Here is a 16,328-nt window from a genome sequence, read left to right as displayed (position 1 = left end):
TGTGTTAATTTCTGTTGTGTTAATTTCTTCCGTTAATTTCTGATTCAGTTTCATGTGCGTTCTTTGTGTATTTCATGTATAGTCTTTTTCCTATTCTTTTCCATTATGGTTTATCACAGGATACTGACTACAGTTCTCTGTGCTCTACAGTAGGACCCTGCTGTTTATCCACCCTGTAGTTTGCATCTGCTAATCCCAAACTCCCAATCCTTCCCTGCCCCCAACCCCACTGAAAACCCCAAGTCTCTTTTCTATGTCTGGGAGTCTGTTTCTGTTTCGCAGATATGTTCATTGGCATCGTACTGTAGAGTCCATGTATAAGGGATATCGTATGGTGAGAAATGTTATTTTTTAAATAGGCTTCCCAGGTGATCCTTATGCATGTGAATGTTGGAGAACTACTGTCTTCCACTGTAAAGTTATGGCATACTGGGGCGGAAAGAGGCCCCCCCCCCAGACCTCCTAGCCCAGTGGTTTTCCAACTTGGCTGCTGCACAGTAGAATTATTGGGTGAGATTTTTAAAACTCCCAGTGCTGGAGGGCTTACCCCACCTAAATGTCATCAGAATCTCTGGGATTGGGGTCAGGCTATCAATGTTTTTTTTGTTTGTTTTTAAGCTCCCCAGGGAACTCGCAACATACAACCAAGGGTAAGAATCACTGCAGCGGTCCAATCCATTGGTTTTACAGTTGGGGACCCCGTGGCTGCCCACAGAGGTACCATTACAGAGAGGCAGAGTGACCCAGGAGAGTCAGTGGCCCAGACAGGATAGGAACTCAGATTTCCGGACTCCTCGTTGGTGCTGCTTCTACCATAAAGATTGGGTCCCTTTGTTGAGCCAATGACAACCCTGATCCCCCCGTGTTCTGTTTTATCCTACACAAAGTAAAATAACTCCCAAAGGTTTGATTTCCTTACAAGCCAGAGAGAGTTTCTGTTTTCATAAGGTGAACCTCTGACCCCAGCTATGGCCTGAAGCTCAGCCCCGGCTGCAGACTTGTCCTCCCTCCACCCTACGTGCCCTGGAGAAGCCTTGCGGGGAAAACAGGCTTCTCTTTCTGGCAGTGGCTATGCACGTGTGACCTTCGAGCAAGCGACGAAAACCTTTTCCTGTGCTTATTTCCTTGCCTTCTGCAGAGTGCCCATAACCAAACCAGAGTGCTTTGCTGAGAACAGGGTCGTTTTTCAATAACATAGCCTCGTGCTAGGCACAGCACAGACACCCAATAAATACCTGATGAGTTAAGTAATTAATTCAGCAACGCAAGTATACACATCACACAGTCACTTCCCCCAGCTTATCTTCTCCCCAAACTATTTACATATTAAATCTTATTTCAAAAGATTCGCAACCTCGCAGCGAAAATTTCTGTATAGTGCATCTATTTCCAGCCCTAGTGAATGGCTTAATGATACTTACTACATATCTTCTACAACAAAATTTTGATTCTGGGGTCTCAGGCCAAAGCACAATTCGCATCACAGAAGTCACTGTCAAGTCACTACCAGGCGAGGGGACATAGAAAACACAAGATAGCATTTCTTTTGGAGTTGTATGGATTCCTTTATTAGAGAAAGTAGGAATTGCCTCTCTAGGGAAGGATGCAAGCCAACCGGGGCTTTGTCTACCTCCCAGTGGCCATGTGTGAGCCTTGGTGCTGAATCAGGAATGACTGAAGCGCCTAAAGAAGGAGAGGATCTCACTGGATGTCTTACTTTGAGTCCCCGAACTGGTGGCGGGCTGGCTCTTCCTCCGTCTGCGAGCTGTCCTCCCCTCCTTTGTCACCTTTGGAGTTTTCATGGCCGCATGAGGACCAGTGGGAGGATGCTTTCTGGGTCTTGTCCCCTCCTGTCCTGTGGTGACCTTCACCTGTCCTGCGGTGATGGGAACGTTTCCTCGCTGAAGACGTGTCCTCCTTTCCTTTTTTTCCTTCCAGGCTTCATCCCTGGGGTGGGAGACCTTCTGGCTTCCATCCCGTTCAGACGTGTAGCCTTCACTCTGCAAGGTGGAGACCACGGGGGCTGCGACCTTCCCTTCAGCTCTTCCAGCAGCAGGCTTGCTGGTTGTGACTGCACCTGGCAACACCACGCTCGTGCTGCTCTCTGGACCATCTGCCCCCGTCGAGGATGTGCTGGCAACATCCGCCGAGACCAGGTTCGTGTCCTGCGGGGATAGGCGGGCAGCACCTGCGGTGGCCTGGCCGGATCCGCTTTCTCCTGGATCCTCGATGGTGGCTCCCGCCAGGCCCACGGTCATCCCTGCCGCCGATCCTTCGGCGCCTTTCAGGGCTGCAGTTGATCCATGGGGGCATGATGGATTCCCTCTCCCCCCACATAAGCCCAAGACGTGGCTCCAGTCACGTCACGAAGCTTGTGAAGCCCAACCTCATCCTGATCCCTTTCTCTGTGGAGCTCTGTGGTCTGAGCCAAGGGGAGGAGAGACAGGTAAGAGAGAGATGACAGAAAGTGAGCTCAGAACTGTCCGCTCCTCTCTCATCCTGGAGCTGAGCAACTCAAGGCCTTATACTTAGAATAACCTTTGACATCACCCAGTCTAAGCTCCCATTGGATGCAAGACCCCATCTACTGCACCCCTGTCCAACGGCCACTCCACTTTACTTGAACAGTCCCAGGGTCAGGGAGAGCACTGATACAATTCTCCAGGATGCTCTACACTTTAACTTTATACCCTTGTGCTTCTCTCCCTGCAGGGCAGATTCCTAGAAGTGGGGTTCCTGGGTCAAGGGATGCACACCTTGTTCGTTTTGGTGACTCCACGGGTTGGGCTGATTTGAGTCAGCATGTCGGAGTCCCGGGGAGACACAATGAAGGAAGGACTTCCTAACTGTGAATGATGTTCCCCAACTCCTGAGACTACATGGGCTGGGGTAAGTGTTCAAGCAGAGACCAGAGAGTCAGGATGCTGTAGGAGGGATTACAGCCCTAGTGATGAGACCAGTGCAGCCGAGGTGATACCTAAGGTGTCTCTGAAATTCGGCCTCGTGGGACAAGGTGGTGCAGCACTCGGAACCTCTCCAGTGTGGTGACTCCTGTAGTGATAGCTCGTGTGTCCCTGACCCTTTTCAACAGTAGAAGGTATTTCCCAGGCGAGTCTCAGAGAGCACCAAAGGCTATGAAGGACCAGCTTTGCCTTGCTCTCCCAAAGCACCCTGCCCCGTGTTCTTGAGTCCCTGTAGGTGCTTACCACTAGGATGTCGGCATCCTCTGTAGTCGCTGCATCTCCAGTTTGGAGCATCGGGGTACTGCTGTAACTGTCTACCGGTGGTCTCAGGATATAGACAAGCTTTTCCCAATAGGAAAAGAGGTCTTCTTGTGCGTCGGAAGAGGGGCACAGCTGCAGGTAGAAAGTCCGGCCGGTAGCAAGACTCAGGCACAGCTGCTGTTTCTCCCGGTTGTGGATGGAGATCTTGACAAACTTCAAGGGGAGCAGCCTGGTGAGCTCTAGGGTCTTCACGGGCTTGCAACCTCTCCCCTTGGTGATCCCGGCACAGACTTTCCTTGGTCGGGCCAGCAGCATGACGTCAGGTAGTGGGAAGAGGGGGCTGGTGGATGCGACGCCCACAGTCACCGTTTGGACGCGGTTGTCTAGGTCGATCAGTTCTCCTTCCTTGCTGACCTGGATAAAGTCGCTCTCAAACATGGGAGCGTACTTGAAAATGTCATACTCTCCTCCCTCGTACAGTTGTCGTTGCAGGACCCCCATGGAGGTCCTCGACACCCCCACTGAACAGTAGCTATTGGCCGTGTAATGAGGTAAACTCTCACTGCTCATGGCTCTCTTCGTTCAAGACAGAGCCACCAGCCACAAGTTGAGCCTCGGAGAGAGAGAGAGAGGGAACGAAAGCACCTCGTCACCTCCCTGCAGGACTCTGCCAGAGTCTCTTGACCCGACCCTATTTATACCGCAAGCCCTTTGTGACCCGTCACCATCGCATCACACACCCCTTTGTTGAGCCTCCAAGCCCCCACCCCCTTGGGGCAGGCTCACCAGCCTCCCCCTAAACCAACCACCACGTCCATAGGGAACAGGCTGACCCTGCCAGGGTATAGGTGTGGGTAGGCCGGATAGTCTTTCTACTCAAACGGTTGAGAAAACCCTCCTGCTCTTGTAAATATCTGGGTGGTTTCCAGTCTTGTTGTTGTTACAAATCTCCATCATCTTGGCGCTTCTGCTGAACGATGTCCTGGGGATAAAATCCTGGAAGTGGACCGTGTACTTGCTGAGGGCAGGCATCCTATGGGGATTGCTGTTCTCTGTGCCCCCAGCGTATATAGCACAGTGCTGGCAGGAGCTTAGAAAGAGTGCTACCTGTCAGAGTCCCATTGGTAGTGTCATTTCCAGGATATGGAGAATTTTCTCACCCATTTTCTCTTTTCAGGGAGGCTAACTTTTTATATTTATATATATTTTTTACAGTTTTAGAAACTGTTTTTATTGTGAAATATAACACACATTCATGAAAGTGCACAAACCGTAAATATATAGCTTAATGAGTAACAAGAAAGTGAGCACCCTTGTAGCTGCCACCCAGAGCAAGAAATAGAAGCCTGCCAGCCCCTCTTCTGCATGCTCCCTCCCCGCAAAGGGAACCCAACCTTGGCTTCTATTTTTTTTCTTTTCCCCCTTCTTTTTTATTGACGTCTAGTCGATTTACAAGGTTGTGTTAATTTCTGTTGTGTTAATTTCTTCCGTTAATTTCTGATTCAGTTTCATGTGCGTTCTTTGTGTATTTCATGTATAGTCTTTTTCCTATTCTTTTCCATTATGGTTTATCACAGGATACTGACTACAGTTCTCTGCGCTCTACAGTAGGACCCTGCTGTTTATCCACCCTGTAGTTTGCATCTGCTAATCCCAAACTCCCAATCCTTCCCTGCCCCCAACCCCACTGAAAACCCCAAGTCTCTTTTCTATGTCTGGGAGTCTGTTTCTGTTTCGCAGATATGTTCATTGGCATCGTACTGTAGAGTCCATGTATAAGGGATATCGTATGGTGAGAAATGTTATTTTTTAAATAGGCTTCCCAGGTGATCCTTATGCATGTGAATGTTGGAGAACTACTGTCTTCCACTGTAAAGTTATGGCATACTGGGGCGGAAAGTGGCCCCCCCCCAGACCACCTAGCCCAGTGGTTTTCCAACTTGGCTGCTGCACAGTAGAATTATTGGGTGAGATTTTTAAAACTCCCAGTGCTGGAGGGCTTACCCCACCTAAATGTCATCAGAATCTCTGGGATTGGGGTCAGGCTATCAATGTTTTTTTTTGTTTGTTTTTAAGCTCCCCAGGGAACTCGCAACATACAACCAAGGGTAAGAATCACTGCAGCAGTCCAATCCATTGGTTTTACAGTTGGGGACCCCGTGGCTGCCCACAGAGGTACCATTACAGAGAGGCAGAGTGACCCAGGAGAGTCAGTGGCCCAGACAGGATAGGAACTCAGATTTCCGGACTCCTCGTTGGTGCTGCTTCTACCATAAAGCTTGTGTCCCTTTGTTGAGCCAATGACAACCCTGATCCCCCCGTGTTCTGTTTTATCCTACACAAAGTAAAATAACTCCCAATGGTTTGATTTCCTTACAAGCCAGAGAGAGTTTCTGTTTTCATAAGGTGAACCTCTGACCCCAGCTATGGCCTGAAGCTCAGCCCCGGCTGCAGACTTGTCCTCCCTCCACCCTACGTGCCCTGGAGAAGCCTTGCGGGGAAAACAGGCTTCTCTTTCTGGCAGTGGCTATGCACGTGTGACCTTCGAGCAAGCGACGAAAACCTTTTCCTGTGCTTAGTTCCTTGCCTTCTGCAGAGTGCCCATAACCAAACCAGAGTGCTTTGCTGAGAAAAGGGTCGTTTTTCAATAACATAGCCTCGTGCTAGGCACAGCACAGACACCCAATAAATACCTGATGAGTTAAGTAATTAATTCAGCAACGCAAGTATACACATCACACAGTCACTTCCCCCAGCTTATCTTCTCCCCAAACTATTTACATATTAAATCTTATTTCAAAAGATTCGCAACCTCGCAGCGAAAATTTCTGTATAGTGCATCTATTTCCAGCCCTAGTGAATGGCTTAATGATACTTACTACATATCTTCTACAACAAAATTTTGATTCTGGGGTCTCAGGCCAAAGCACAATTTGCATCACAGAAGTCACTGTCAAGTCACTACCAGGCGAGGGGACATAGAAAACACAAGATAGCATTTCTTTTGGAGTTGTATGGTTTCCTTTATTAGAGAAAGTAGGAATTGCCTCTCTAGGGAAGGATGCAAGCCAACCGGGGCTTTGTCTACCTCCCAGTGGCCATGTGTGAGCCTTGGTGCTGAATCAGGAATGACTGAAGCGCCTAAAGAAGGAGAGGATCTCACTGGATGTCTTACTTCGAGTCCCCGAACTGGTGGCGGGCTGGCTCTTCCTCCGTCTGCGAGCTGTCCTCCCCTCCTTTGTCACCTTTGGAGTTTTCATGGCCGCATGAGGACCAGTGGGAGGATGCTTTCTGGGTCTTGTCCCCTCCTGTCCTGTGGTGACCTTCACCTGTCCTGCAGTGATGGGAACGTTTCCTCGCTGAAGACGTGTTCTCCTTTCCTTTTTTTCCTTCCAGGCTTCATCCCTGGGGTGGGAGACCTTCTGGCTTCCATCCCATTCAGACGTGTAGCCTTCACTCTGCAAGGTGGAGACCACGGGGGCTGCGACCTTCCCTTCAGCTCTTCCAGCAGCAGGCTTGCTGGTTGTGACTGCACCTGGCAACACCACGCTCGTGCTGCTCTCTGGACCATCTGCCCCCGTCGAGGATGTGCTGGCAACATCCGCCGAGACCAGGTTCGTGTCCTGCGGGGATAGGCGGGCAGCACCTGCGGTGGCCTGGCCGGATCCGCTTTCTCCTGGATCCTCGATGGTGGCTCCCGCCAGGCCCACGGTCATCCCTGCCGCCGATCCTTCGGCGCCTTTCAGGGCTGCAGTTGATCCATGGGGGGCATGATGGATTCCCTCTCCCCCCACATAAGCCCAAGACGTGGCTTCAGTCACGTCACGAAGCTTGTGAAGCCCAACCTCATCCTGATCCCTTTCTCTGTGGAGCTCTGTGGTCTGAGCCAAGGGGAGGAGAGACAGGTAAGAGAGAGATGACAGAAAGTGAGCTCAGAACTGTCCGCTCCTCTCTCATCCTGGAGCTGAGCAACTCAAGGCCTTATACTTAGAATAACCTTTGACATCACCCAGTCTAAGCTCCCATTGGATGCAAGACCCCATCTACTGCACCCCTGTCCAACGGCCACTCCACTTTACTTGAACAGTCCCAGGGTCAGGGAGAGCACTGATACAATTCTCCATGATGCTCTACACTTTAACTTTATACCCTTGTGCTTCTCTCCCTGCAGGGCAGATTCCTAGAAGTGGGGTTCCTGGGTCAAGGGATGCACACCTTGTACGTTTTGGTGACTCCACGGGTTGGGCTGATTTGAGTCAGCATGTCGGAGTCCCGGGGAGACACAATGAAGGAAGGACTTCCTAACTGTGAATGATGTTCCCCAACTCCTGAGACTACATGGGCTGGGGTAAGTGTTCAAGCAGAGACCAGAGAGTCAGGATGCTGTAGGAGGGATTACAGCCCTAGTGATGAGACCAGTGCAGCCGAGGTGATACCTAAGGTGTCTCTGAAATTCGGCCTCGTGGGACAAGGTGGTGCAGCACTCGGAACCTCTCCAGTGTGGTGACTCCTGTAGTGATAGCTCGTGTGTCCCTGACCCTTTTCAACAGTAGAAGGTATTTCCCAGGCGAGTCTCAGAGAGCACCAAAGGCTATGAAGGACCAGCTTTGCCTTGCTCTCCCAAAGCACCCTGCCCCGTGTTCTTGAGTCCCTGTAGGTGCTTACCACTAGGATGTCGGCATCCTCTGTAGTCGCTGCATCTCCAGTTTGGAGCATCGGGGTACTGCTGTAACTGTCTACCGGTGGTCTCAGGATATAGACAAGCTTTTCCCAATAGGAAAAGAGGTCTTCTTGTGCGTCGGAAGAGGGGCACAGCTGCAGGTAGAAAGTCCGGCCGGTAGCAAGACTCAGGCACAGCTGCTGTTTCTCCCGGTTGTGGATGGAGATCTTGACAAACTTCAAGGGGAGCAGCCTGGTGAGCTCTAGGGTCTTCACGGGCTTGCAACCTCTCCCCTTGGTGATCCCGGCACAGACTTTCCTTGGTCGGGCCAGCAGCATGACGTCAGGTAGTGGGAAGAGGGGGCTGGTGGATGCGACGCCCACAGTCACCGTTTGGACGCGGTTGTCTAGGTCGATCAGTTCTCCTTCCTTGCTGACCTGGATAAAGTCGCTCTCAAACATGGGAGCGTACTTGAAAATGTCATACTCTCCTCCCTCGTACAGTTGTCGTTGCAGGACCCCCATGGAGGTCCTCGACACCCCCACGGAACAGTAGCTATTGGCCGTGTAATGAGGTAAACTCTCACTGCTCATGGCTCTCTTCGTTCAAGACAGAGCCACCAGCCACAAGTTGAGCCTCGGAGAGAGAGAGAGAGGGAACGAAAGCACCTCGTCACCTCCCTGCAGGACTCTGCCAGAGTCTCTTGACCCGACCCTATTTATACCGCAAGCCCTTTGTGACCCGTCACCATCGCATCACACACCCCTTTGTTGAGCCTCCAAGCCCCCACCCCCTTGGGGCAGGCTCACCAGCCTCCCCCTAAACCAACCACCACGTCCATAGGGAACAGGCTGACCCTGCCAGGGTATAGGTGTGGGTAGGCCGGATAGTCTTTCTACTCAAACGGTTGAGAAAACCCTCCTGCTCTTGTAAATATCTGGGTGGTTTCCAGTCTTGTTGTTGTTACAAATCTCCATCATCTTGGCGCTTCTGCTGAACGATGTCCTGGGGATAAAATCCTGGAAGTGGACCGTGTACTTGCTGAGGGCAGGCATCCTATGGGGATTGCTGTTCTCTGTGCCCCCAGCGTATATAGCACAGTGCTGGCAGGAGCTTAGAAAGAGTGCTACCTGTCAGAGTCCCATTGGTAGTGTCATTTCCAGGATATGGAGAATTTTCTCACCCATTTTCTCTTTTCAGGGAGGCTAACTTTTTATATTTATATATATTTTTTACAGTTTTAGAAACTGTTTTTATTGTGAAATATAACACACATTCATGAAAGTGCACAAACCGTAAATATATAGCTTAATGAGTAACAAGAAAGTGAGCACCCTTGTAGCTGCCACCCAGAGCAAGAAATAGAAGCCTGCCAGCCCCTCTTCTGCATGCTCCCTCCCCGCAAAGGGAACCCAACCTTGGCTTCTATTTTTTTTCTTTTCCCCCTTCTTTTTTATTGACGTCTAGTCGATTTACAAGGTTGTGTTAATTTCTGTTGTGTTAATTTCTTCCGTTAATTTCTGATTCAGTTTCATGTGCGTTCTTTGTGTATTTCATGTATAGTCTTTTTCCTATTCTTTTCCATTATGGTTTATCACAGGATACTGACTACAGTTCTCTGCGCTCTACAGTAGGACCCTGCTGTTTATCCACCCTGTAGTTTGCATCTGCTAATCCCAAACTCCCAATCCTTCCCTGCCCCCAACCCCACTGAAAACCCCAAGTCTCTTTTCTATGTCTGGGAGTCTGTTTCTGTTTCGCAGATATGTTCATTGGCATCGTACTGTAGAGTCCATGTATAAGGGATATCGTATGGTGAGAAATGTTATTTTTTAAATAGGCTTCCCAGGTGATCCTTATGCATGTGAATGTTGGAGAACTACTGTCTTCCACTGTAAAGTTATGGCATACTGGGGCGGAAAGTGGCCCCCCCCCAGACCACCTAGCCCAGTGGTTTTCCAACTTGGCTGCTGCACAGTAGAATTATTGGGTGAGATTTTTAAAACTCCCAGTGCTGGAGGGCTTACCCCACCTAAATGTCATCAGAATCTCTGGGATTGGGGTCAGGCTATCAATGTTTTTTTTGTTTGTTTTTAAGCTCCCCAGGGAACTCACAACATACAACCAAGGGTAAGAATCACTGCAGCAGTCCAATCCATTGGTTTTACAGTTGGGGACCCCGTGGCTGCCCACAGAGGTACCATTACAGAGAGGCAGAGTGACCCAGGAGAGTCAGTGGCCCAGACAGGATAGGAACTCAGATTTCCGGACTCCTCGTTGGTGCTGCTTCTACCATAAAGCTTGTGTCCCTTTGTTGAGCCAATGACAACCCTGATCCCCCCGTGTTCTGTTTTATCCTACACAAAGTAAAATAACTCCCAATGGTTTGATTTCCTTACAAGCCAGAGAGAGTTTCTGTTTTCATAAGGTGAACCTCTGACCCCAGCTATGGCCTGAAGCTCAGCCCCGGCTGCAGACTTGTCCTCCCTCCACCCTACGTGCCCTGGAGAAGCCTTGCGGGGAAAACAGGCTTCTCTTTCTGGCAGTGGCTATGCACGTGTGACCTTCGAGCAAGCGACGAAAACCTTTTCCTGTGCTTAGTTCCTTGCCTTCTGCAGAGTGCCCATAACCAAACCAGAGTGCTTTGCTGAGAAAAGGGTCGTTTTTCAATAACATAGCCTCGTGCTAGGCACAGCACAGACACCCAATAAATACCTGATGAGTTAAGTAATTAATTCAGCAACGCAAGTATACACATCACACAGTCACTTCCCCCAGCTTATCTTCTCCCCAAACTATTTACATATTAAATCTTATTTCAAAAGTTTCGCAACCTCGCAGCGAAAATTTCTGTATAGTGCATCTATTTCCAGCCCTAGTGAATGGCTTAATGATACTTACTACATATCTTCTACAACAAAATTTTGATTCTGGGGTCTCAGGCCAAAGCACAATTTGCATCACAGAAGTCACTGTCAAGTCACTACCAGGCGAGGGGACATAGAAAACACAAGATAGCATTTCTTTTGGAGTTGTATGGTTTCCTTTATTAGAGAAAGTAGGAATTGCCTCTCTAGGGAAGGATGCAAGCCAACCGGGGCTTTGTCTACCTCCCAGTGGCCATGTGTGAGCCTTGGTGCTGAATCAGGAATGACTGAAGCGCCTAAAGAAGGAGAGGATCTCACTGGATGTCTTACTTCGAGTCCCCGAACTGGTGGCGGGCTGGCTCTTCCTCCGTCTGCGAGCTGTCCTCCCCTCCTTTGTCACCTTTGGAGTTTTCATGGCCGCATGAGGACCAGTGGGAGGATGCTTTCTGGGTCTTGTCCCCTCCTGTCCTGTGGTGACCTTCACCTGTCCTGCGGTGATGGGAACGTTTCCTCGCTGAAGACGTGTTCTCCTTTCCTTTTTTTCCTTCCAGGCTTCATCCCTGGGGTGGGAGACCTTCTGGCTTCCATCCCATTCAGACGTGTAGCCTTCACTCTGCAAGGTGGAGACCACGGGGGCTGCGACCTTCCCTTCAGCTCTTCCAGCAGCAGGCTTGCTGGTTGTGACTGCACCTGGCAACACCACGCTCGTGCTGCTCTCTGGACCATCTGCCCCCGTCGAGGATGTGCTGGCAACATCCGCCGAGACCAGGTTCGTGTCCTGCGGGGATAGGCGGGCAGCACCTGCGGTGGCCTGGCCGGATCCGCTTTCTCCTGGATCCTCGATGGTGGCTCCCGCCAGGCCCACGGTCATCCCTGCCGCCGATCCTTCGGCGCCTTTCAGGGCTGCAGTTGATCCATGGGGGGCATGATGGATTCCCTCTCCCCCCACATAAGCACAAGACGTGGCTCCAGTCACGTCACGAAGCTTGTGAAGCCCAACCTCATCCTGATCCCTTTCTCTGTGGAGCTCTGTGGTCTGAGCCAAGGGGAGGAGAGACAGGTAAGAGAGAGATGACAGAAAGTGAGCTCAGAACTGTCCGCTCCTCTCTCATCCTGGAGCTGAGCAACTCAAGGCCTTATACTTAGAATAACCTTTGACATCACCCAGTCTAAGCTCCCATTGGATGCAAGACCCCATCTACTGCACCCCTGTCCAACGGCCACTCCACTTTACTTGAACAGTCCCAGGGTCAGGGAGAGCACTGATACAATTCTCCATGATGCTCTACACTTTAACTTTATACCCTTGTGCTTCTCTCCCTGCAGGGCAGATTCCTAGAAGTGGGGTTCCTGGGTCAAGGGATGCACACCTTGTACGTTTTGGTGACTCCACGGGTTGGGCTGATTTGAGTCAGCATGTCGGAGTCCCGGGGAGACACAATGAAGGAAGGACTTCCTAACTGTGAATGATGTTCCCCAACTCCTGAGACTACATGGGCTGGGGTAAGTGTTCAAGCAGAGACCAGACAGTCAGGATGCTGTAGGAGGGATTACAGCCCTAGTGATGAGACCAGTGCAGCCGAGGTGATACCTAAGGTGTCTCTGAAATTCGGCCTCGTGGGACAAGGTGGTGTAGCACTCGGAACCTCTCCAGTGTGGTGACTCCTGTAGTGATAGCTCGTGTGTCCCTGACCCTTTTCAACAGTAGAAGGTATTTCCCAGGCGAGTCTCAGAGAGCACCAAAGGCTATGAAGGACCAGCTTTGCCTTGCTCTCCCAAAGCACCCTGCCCCGTGTTCTTGAGTCCCTGTAGGTGCTTACCACTATGATGTCGGCATCCTCTGTAGTCGCTGCATCTCCAGTTTGGAGCATCGGGGTACTGCTGTAACTGTCTACCGGTGGTCTCAGGATATAGACAAGCTTTTCCCAATAGGAAAAGAGGTCTTCTTGTGCGTCGGAAGAGGGGCACAGCTGCAGGTAGAAAGTCCGGCCGGTAGCAAGACTCAGGCACAGCTGCTGTTTCTCCCGGTTGTGGATGGAGATCTTGACAAACTTCAAGGGGAGCAGCCTGGTGAGCTCTAGGGTCTTCACGGGCTTGCAACCTCTCCCCTTGGTGATCCCGGCACAGACTTTCCTTGGTCGGGCCAGCAGCATGACGTCAGGTAGTGGGAAGAGGGGGCTGGTGGATGCGACGCCCACAGTCACCGTTTGGACGCGGTTGTCTAGGTCGATCAGTTCTCCTTCCTTGCTGACCTGGATAAAGTCGCTCTCAAACATGGGAGCGTACTTGAAAATGTCATACTCTCCTCCCTCGTACAGTTGTCGTTGCAGGACCCCCATGGAGGTCCTCGACACCCCCACTGAACAGTAGCTATTGGCCGTGTAATGAGGTAAACTCTCACTGCTCATGGCTCTCTTCGTTCAAGACAGAGCCACCAGCCACAAGTTGAGCCTCGGAGAGAGAGAGAGAGGGAACGAAAGCACCTCGTCACCTCCCTGCAGGACTCTGCCAGAGTCTCTTGACCCGACCCTATTTATACCGCAAGCCCTTTGTGACCCGTCACCATCGCATCACACACCCCTTTGTTGAGCCTCCAAGCCCCCACCCCCTTGGGGCAGGCTCACCAGCCTCCCCCTAAACCAACCACCACGTCCATAGGGAACAGGCTGACCCTGCCAGGGTATAGGTGTGGGTAGGCCGGATAGTCTTTCTACTCAAACGGTTGAGAAAACCCTCCTGCTCTTGTAAATATCTGGGTGGTTTCCAGTCTTGTTGTTGTTACAAATCTCCATCATCTTGGCGCTTCTGCTGAACGATGTCCTGGGGATAAAATCCTGGAAGTGGACCGTGTACTTGCTGAGGGCAGGCATCCTATGGGGATTGCTGTTCTCTGTGCCCCCAGCGTATATAGCACAGTGCTGGCAGGAGCTTAGAAAGAGTGCTACCTGTCAGAGTCCCATTGGTACTGTCATTTCCAGGATATGGAGAATTTTCTCACCCATTTTCTCTTTTCAGGGAGGCTAACTTTTTATATTTATATATATTTTTTACAGTTTTAGAAACTGTTTTTATTGTGAAATATAACACACATTCATGAAAGTGCACAAACCGTAAATATATAGCTTAATGAGTAACAAGAAAGTGAGCACCCTTGTAGCTGCCACCCAGAGCAAGAAATAGAAGCCTGCCAGCCCATCTTCTGCATGCTCCCTCCCCGCAAACGGAACCCAACCTTGGCTTCTATTTTTTTTCTTTTCCCCCTTCTTTTTTATTGACGTCTAGTCGATTTACAAGGTTGTGTTAATTTCTGTTGTGTTAATTTCTTCCGTTAATTTCTGATTCAGTTTCATGTGCGTTCTTTGTGTATTTCATGTATAGTCTTTTTCCTATTCTTTTCCATTATGGTTTATCACAGGATACTGACTAGAGTTCTCTGTGCTCTACAGTAGGACCCTGCTGTTTATCCACCCTGTAGTTTGCATCTGCTAATCCCAAACTCCCAATCCTTCCCTGCCCCCAACCCCACTGAAAACCCCAAGTCTCTTTTCTATGTCTGGGAGTCTGTTTCTGTTTCGCAGATATGTTCATTGGCATCGTACTGTAGAGTCCATGTATAAGGGATATCGTATGGTGAGAAATGTTATTTTTTAAATAGGCTTCCCAGGTGATCCTTATGCATGTGAATGTTGGAGAACTACTGTCTTCCACTGTAAAGTTATGGCATACTGGGGCGGAAAGAGGCCCCCCCCCGGACCTCCTAGCCCAGTGGTTTTCCAACTTGGCTGCTGCACAGTAGAATTATTGGGTGAGATTTTTAAAACTCCCAGTGCTGGAGGGCTTACCCCACCTAAATGTCATCAGAATCTCTGGGATTGGGGTCAGGCTATCAATGTTTTTTTTGTTTGTTTTTAAGCTCCCCAGGGAACTCGCAACATACAACCAAGGGTAAGAATCACTGCAGCGGTCCAATCCATTGGTTTTACAGTTGGGGACCCCGTGGCTGCCCACAGAGGTACCATTACAGAGAGGCAGAGTGACCCAGGAGAGTCAGTGGCCCAGACAGGATAGGAACTCAGATTTCCGGACTCCTCGTTGGTGCTGCTTCTACCATAAAGATTGGGTCCCTTTGTTGAGCCAATGACAACCCTGATCCCCCCGTGTTCTGTTTTATCCTACACAAAGTAAAATAACTCCCAAAGGTTTGATTTCCTTACAAGCCAGAGAGAGTTTCTGTTTTCATAAGGTGAACCTCTGACCCCAGCTATGGCCTGAAGCTCAGCCCCGGCTGCAGACTTGTCCTCCCTCCACCCTACGTGCCCTGGAGAAGCCTTGCGGGGAAAACAGGCTTCTCTTTCTGGCAGTGGCTATGCACGTGTGACCTTCGAGCAAGCGACGAAAACCTTTTCCTGTGCTTATTTCCTTGCCTTCTGCAGAGTGCCCATAACCAAACCAGAGTGCTTTGCTGAGAAAAGGGTCGTTTTTCAATAACATAGCCTCGTGCTAGGCACAGCACAGACACCCAATAAATACCTGATGAGTTAAGTAATTAATTCAGCAACGCAAGTATACACATCACACAGTCACTTCCCCCAGCTTATCTTCTCCCCAAACTATTTACATATTAAATCTTATTTCAAAAGATTCGCAACCTCGCAGCGAAAATTTCTGTATAGTGCATCTATTTCCAGCCCTAGTGAATGGCTTAATGATACTTACTACATATCTTCTACAACAAAATTTTGATTCTGGGGTCTCAGGCCAAAGCACAATTCGCATCACAGAAGTCACTGTCAAGTCACTACCAGGCGAGGGGACATAGAAAACACAAGATAGCATTTCTTTTGGAGTTGTATGGATTCCTTTATTAGAGAAAGTAGGAATTGCCTCTCTAGGGAAGGATGCAAGCCAACCGGGGCTTTGTCTACCTCCCAGTGGCCATGTGTGAGCCTTGGTGCTGAATCAGGAATGACTGAAGCGCCTAAAGAAGGAGAGGATCTCACTGGATGTCTTACTTTGAGTCCCCGAACTGGTGGCGGGCTGGCTCTTCCTCCGTCTGCGAGCTGTCCTCCCATCCTTTGTCACCTTTGGAGTTTTCATGGCCGCATGAGGACCAGTGGGAGGATGCTTTCTGGGTCTTGTCCCCTCCTGTCCTGTGGTGACCTTCACCTGTCCTGCGGTGATGGGAACGTTTCCTCGCTGAAGACGTGTCCTCCTTTCCTTTTTTTCCTTCCAGGCTTCATCCCTGGGGTGGGAGACCTTCTGGCTTCCATCCCGTTCAGACGTGTAGCCTTCACTCTGCAAGGTGGAGACCACGGGGGCTGCGACCTTCCCTTCAGCTCTTCCAGCAGCAGGCTTGCTGGTTGTGACTGCACCTGGCAACACCACGCTCGTGCTGCTCTCTGGACCATCTGCCCCCGTCGAGGATGTGCTGGCAACATCCGCCGAGACCAGGTTCGTGTCCTGCGGGGATAGGCGGGCAGCACCTGCGGTGGCCTGGCCGGATCCGCTTTCTCCTGGATCCTCGATGGTGGCTCCCGCCAGGCCCACGGTCATCCCTGCCGCCGATCCTTCGGCGCC

General features: G+C 50.4%; 1 protein-coding gene across 1 annotated transcript; it reads right to left on the bottom strand.

The window, feature by feature from the left end:
* Window positions 1-2,284: 2,284 nt before the first annotated feature.
* Window positions 2,285-16,304, bottom strand: LOC309805347 (uncharacterized protein; the record flags this gene model as incomplete). Its single annotated transcript, XM_082623275.1, has 5 exons — window positions 2,285-2,422; window positions 3,207-3,800; window positions 11,617-11,787; window positions 12,572-13,165; window positions 16,299-16,304. 5 exons carry the CDS (start codon window positions 16,302-16,304, stop codon window positions 2,285-2,287), a joined length of 1,503 nt encoding a protein of 500 aa, XP_082479401.1.
* Between the last annotated feature and the right edge of the window lie 24 nt (window positions 16,305-16,328).

Source organism: Mesoplodon mirus (assembly GCF_964341445.2).
Source record: "Mesoplodon mirus genome assembly, chromosome: 5".
In the NCBI taxonomy this organism is placed as follows: Eukaryota; Metazoa; Chordata; class Mammalia; order Artiodactyla; family Ziphiidae; genus Mesoplodon; species Mesoplodon mirus.
Note: the sequence above shows the minus strand (reverse complement) of the source record. Positions and strands in the feature narration are given on the sequence as shown.